A 5,086-nucleotide genomic window follows, 5' to 3' on the forward strand; every position below is an offset into this window, starting at 1 on the left:
TTTTGAGCGTTTAAAGCAAGTTTTGGAGCTTTGGGAACTCAGGAGCTCATTTTTGTGGATCTCCAAGTTTAGGTCGTCTCCCTCTCGATCTTCAAGAGGTAAGAGCCGATCTTAAGCTCCTTATGTGTTTTAAATAAGTTTTATGCAAGATCTATGGGTAGAAATGCATGTTAGGTTATATGTTGAGTTATGGGTTAATGTTGATGTTTTGAACAATGTGGCTTGCTTGAGTTTGTTTGAAGTGTTGTAGTTGGGGTATTTGATGTTTTGAGGCCCCTAGGAACTTGTATGCATGATTTGGTTGAGATATATGCTTGATTTGAAGTTTTGGGAGGCAAGGGGTTCATGTGAACCAAGTTTCTGCCCTTCTGGCAGAAACCAGGTTCGGCCGCCGAAGGGATTTTCGGCCGCCGAACCCCCTTGTGGAGGCAGCATTCGGCTGCCGAAGCTTGCCCCCGAAAGAAGACTTTCGTCTCTGTTTGGGAGTTTCGGCCGCCGAAGGTGCCGCCGAACCTGCCTGACTTTCGGCTCGGGAGGGACTTTCGGCCGCCGAACCTGCCGCCGAAAGTGCCATGTTCAGCCATTTCTTGCATGTTTTTATGTGATGTTTTCGTGATGTTTTAGGGGGTTTTTGGGGAGTAGTTTATAGTTATGCTCAGGTGTGTTTGGTCCCTCATTTGAGTCCACCTGTGTAGGTTCGGACCCGAGGAACCGAGGACCCCAGCAGTGAGTTCAGCTGCTTCGGTATTGTCAGAGTCAGCCAGAGGTGAGTGGAACTAAAACTTAATCTTTTAAATTAAATGCTTTATCATGTTTCATGCATCATGATTATGCAATAGGATGATTGCATTAGTTTTCACGAATATGCCGCATTGCATAATTTATTGTTGTTGTGGGTGAATGTCGGATGACCCAGTTAGTCCATGACAGGAAGACCAGGCCCCATGCTACAGGCCTAGCACAGAGTAAGGAAGACCAGGCCCCAGTCTACAGGCCTGGCATAGAGTAAGGAAGACCAGGCCCCAGTCTACAGGCCTGGCACAGAGTAAGGAAAGACCAGGATCCCATCCTATGGTCTAGCACGGTTATGGGACTTGAAGACCAGGAGCCAGAGGAGGCCCTGGGAAAATGGTAAGTAATGTATGTTCTTACAGGAAAGACCAGGACCCCATTCTACAGGCCTGGCACAGAGTTAACTTGGACTAATTGGTGACAAGTTCACCCAACCCTTATGTGAATTGTTTGTGTTATGATGCATTTCATAGAGCATAGTGTTAATGTGTTTTACTAGCTCTACTCACTGGGCTTTTAGCTCACCCCTCTCCCTTTACCCCCAGACTTGCAGGTACAGTATAGTGCGGGAGTCCGGATAGAGTAAAGAAGTCATGCTTATGTAATAGTTAGCAATGGACATGATCAAATTGTAATGTAAAAGTACAGTATAGTTATGTAATGAGTTTTATGGATGTTAGTGTGTGCTTGACCATAGATTGTTGTATCCCTTTTATACATGATCTTAGAGATTTTGTTGATGTTTATGTAAACCAACTCAACAGATGTATGTTACCCATTGAGGGCACAGATGAGATCCCACAGAGGGATCAAAGTTATATTTATGTTTATGCTCAGGTTGAGTTTGGTTGATGAGTATGGAAAGAAAAGTTTTAATTTTTATGCATGTTGTTGATCATGTATGGGATTATACAGGTTTACAGGTTTTATGTCAGGCTTGCTACGGGTCCCGGCGGCCTTAAGCCGATCTGGATCCTAGCGCCGGTAGCGGTCCGATTTCCGGGTCGTTACAATTATCATTAGGCTGCAAATCTCCCACTCCCTCTAACCTCCAAACTTCCTTGGACACAGGACAATGCAACAAAATATGATTGACACTTTCATCTTCATGGCACCAAGGACATCTAGCATCCACATCCACACCCTTTTGCCTTAAGTTATCCTTTATAGACAATATATTTTTACAAGCTCTCCAACAGAAATCCTTCACTTTTAGAGGGACTGAAACATTCCACAAACTAGTCCACAACTCACCTCCCACATTAAAAGATGATCTTCCTAGCAAGTCCATACACACAAAGTATGCGGACTTCACCGTATACACACCTCTTTTATCAAAGTACCACAAGAAAGAATCTTCCTTATTGGTAATACTAATAGAAATACTAATAATAGCCCTGATATCTCTTGAAGAAAAAATCTCTATTAAAAGAGCAATGTTCCAAACCCTCCCATTACCTTCAAAAAAATCACAAACATGCAGATGTGGTTCAATAAAATCGGGGCCATCATCCACAAGAAAGGTATCCTCCTTAAGAATCCAGGGAGCTGAAGCCACTAAAATCTTCTTTCCATTACCCACCCTCCACCTTGTACCCCTTCGAATTAACTCCTTTGATGCCATCACACTTTTCCAAACAAAGCTAGCACCATTACTTACATTGGCAAAAAATAAATCACTATTTGGAAAGTATTTTGCTTTAAACACTCTACAACAAAGAGTATTAGGATTTGTTAAGAACCTCCACAGTTTTTTGCCAAGTAAAGATAAATTAAAACTCCTAAAGTCCCGAAACCCCATACCTCCTTCCTTCTTTTTACTACACATATTCTCCCACGCTAGCCAATTAGTACCCCTCCGCCCTTCTCTTTTATCCCCCACCCCACCAAAAGCCATTGGCCATTCTATGCAATTCATATTTTTTTGATTCCCATTACTATTTTGAATCCTGCAACACAGATTTTATGAGAACCTCCCTGCCTGATCTAGATAGGAATCTGCTGCTCCATGAATTAATCATCTTCCACATTCTTTCTTTCAGAAAACCAAAAATTGCTTTTTTGTTCCTCCCACTAAGAGAAGGTAACCCAAGATAGGCACTATGACTCAATGGTGAATGAACATCCAGGATATTACTGATATTAGACCTTACAGAGGAGACCACAATGGGACTGAAGAAAATGCCAGATTTGTTGAAGTTCACCACTTGTCCAGAAGCAGCCGCATAGGTATTGAGAATAGATTTAATATTATCTGCTTCCTCCAGTTTAGCATTAAAAAAAGTAGAGAATCACCTGCAAAAAATAAATGTGAGATCTTTGAGCATCTAGCACCTGCCCTACAGCCCTGCAACCAGCCCCTAGATTCAGCATCTTTAAGTAGTAACGATAAGCCTTCCACACACACCAAATAGAGATACGGAGAAATAGGATCCCCCTGTCGAAGACCTCTACCATGCACAATAGAACCAATCCAATCACCATTAAAATTGATATTGTAAGAAACTTCTAAAAAGCACATAGTCAACCACCTAATCCATTGAGTAGAAAAACCAAATCGTTCCATCATGCCTTTTAGAAACTCCCACTCTACCATATCATAAGCCTTAGAAATATCAATTTTAAGTGCACAATTACCATTATTTCTGTCCTTATTAATTTTTATATTATGAATAATTTCAAACGCAACCATAACATTATCGGTAACCAACTGATGAGGGATAAAGGCAGACTGATTCTTAGAGATAATCATAGGAATGACCCTTTTAAATCTGTTTGCCAGAGCTTTAGCCACAATCTTATATAATACATTACATAACGCAATTGGATGAAAGTCTTTAATTGTTTCAGGGCTATCCACTTTAAGGATCAAAACAATTAATGTTTTAGTAAGAGAAGAAGGAAAAGTACCTTGTTAAAGCCATAGGCGACAACCATCGGAAACATCATTGCCAATCAAGTGCCAAAATCTCTAGTAAAATGCAGGATTTAACCCATTCGGTCCAGGTGCCTTGTCTGGATGCATCTGAAAAAGAGCAGCTCTAAATTCCTCATTCGAAAAGGGAGCACAAAGATCAGCATTATCGGCATCACTAATCAAGGGCGGCACCAACTCAAGAACCCGTTCACAATCCACAGAATCACCATCAAAAATAGATTGAAAATAATGTAGAACATGATTTTTAATTTCATGCTCATCCTCAATCCAGGTACCCGACGACTCATTTAATTTAGTAATACGGTTCATTCTTCGTCTACCATTAATTTGTGCGTGAAAAAATTTTGTATTTCAGTCCCCATTTTTAAGCCAAAAGCACTTTGCCTGTTATTTAAGTCTAGCTTCTTCTTGCTCAAGGAGACGATTCCAATCTTCCTTTAAAGAGGCATGAGAAATAGTACTGGGCCCATTATCCAATAATCTCTGTATAGTCTTCTTCTTTTGCCAAAATTCTCTATTTCTACTCCTACCCCACAACGAAAGAATAGAAACTAAATCATCACGTTTCATCAAAAGATTGCGTGGTATAGAATTAACCCAAGCTCCTTTAACAACCTTAGCCAGACCCTCATCACGTAACCATACATTATCAAATCGAAATCTCCTTCTATCTCCCCTATTATCCTTAGGAGCTGTATTAATCACCAACGGTTTGTGATCCGATCTAGGAACATGAACAACCGAGCAGACAACATTAGTGAATTTACGAGCCCAGTCCTCAGTAGCAAGGGCTCTATCAAGCTTCTCTCTAACCAGATTATTCGACTCCCTACCCTTCTCCCATGTGAAGAAAGAGCCAACAGTGGGTATTTGAACAAGATTACTGTCCTCAAGTGTCTATCTAAACCCCTGCATAAGATAATTTGACAAAGTTGCTCCTCCTTCTTTTTCATCTCTCGAGCATAAATCATTAAAGTCTCCCGAACAAAGTCACGGAAGAGGGCTTCTATGAGATAAAACTCGAATAAGGTTCAAAGACTGACGCCGTTGTTGTGATTCCGGAAACCCATAATAACCAGTAAACCTCCATTGAATATTACCTTCCGAAACAACCGAATCAATAAAATTTGAAGAAAAGCCAACCACAGAAACAGACACATGACCCTTCCACATTAACGAAAGATCTCCTTCCAATCCTTGTTTATTGACTGAGAAGCAACCATCAAAATGTAAAAAACTACGAAAAAAATCCATACAAGAACTAAGAGTTTTTATTTTCATCAAAAATAAAATGTCCGGCTTGTAACTAGTAGCCAAATTCTTCAATGCATTGACTGTCCGAGGATTGCTGAGTAC

The 5,086-nt window shown here is 40.6% G+C and overlaps 2 protein-coding genes across 2 annotated transcripts; both read right to left on the reverse strand.

Moving 5' to 3' along the window:
- Window positions 1–1,949: 1,949 nt before the first annotated feature.
- LOC122723889 (uncharacterized mitochondrial protein AtMg00310-like) lies at window positions 1,950–2,689 on the reverse strand. The gene is made up of 2 exons (XM_043957811.1): window positions 2,047–2,689; window positions 1,950–1,954 (listed from the first exon to the last, which is right to left on the reverse strand). The coding sequence occupies exons 1-2, from the start codon at window positions 2,687–2,689 to the stop codon at window positions 1,950–1,952; spliced, it is 648 nt and encodes a 215-aa protein (XP_043813746.1).
- A 1,428-nt stretch (window positions 2,690–4,117) lies between these two features.
- On the reverse strand, window positions 4,118–4,800 carry LOC110617984. The gene is made up of 2 exons (XM_021760975.1): window positions 4,774–4,800; window positions 4,118–4,627 (listed from the first exon to the last, which is right to left on the reverse strand). The coding sequence occupies exons 1-2, from the start codon at window positions 4,798–4,800 to the stop codon at window positions 4,118–4,120; spliced, it is 537 nt and encodes a 178-aa protein (XP_021616667.1).
- Window positions 4,801–5,086: the final 286 nt, after the last annotated feature.

The sequence above is a fragment of the Manihot esculenta genome, chromosome 6 (genome assembly GCF_001659605.2).
Source record: "Manihot esculenta cultivar AM560-2 chromosome 6, M.esculenta_v8, whole genome shotgun sequence".
NCBI lineage: Eukaryota > Viridiplantae > Streptophyta > Magnoliopsida > Malpighiales > Euphorbiaceae > Manihot > Manihot esculenta.

Bases quoted from the DNA above. Each gene is read 5' to 3' on its own strand.
- LOC122723889 (XM_043957811.1), bottom strand. From the start codon at position 2,689: ATGGCTTTTGGTGGGGTGGGGGATAAAAGAGAAGGGCGGAGGGGTACT.
- LOC110617984 (XM_021760975.1), bottom strand. From the start codon at position 4,800: ATGGGTTTCCGGAATCACAACAACGGC. The intron at 4,628-4,773 runs GTCAGTCTTTGA...GGGTTTAGATAG, and splicing joins TCCGGAATCACAACAACGGC to ACACTTGAGGACAGTAATCT.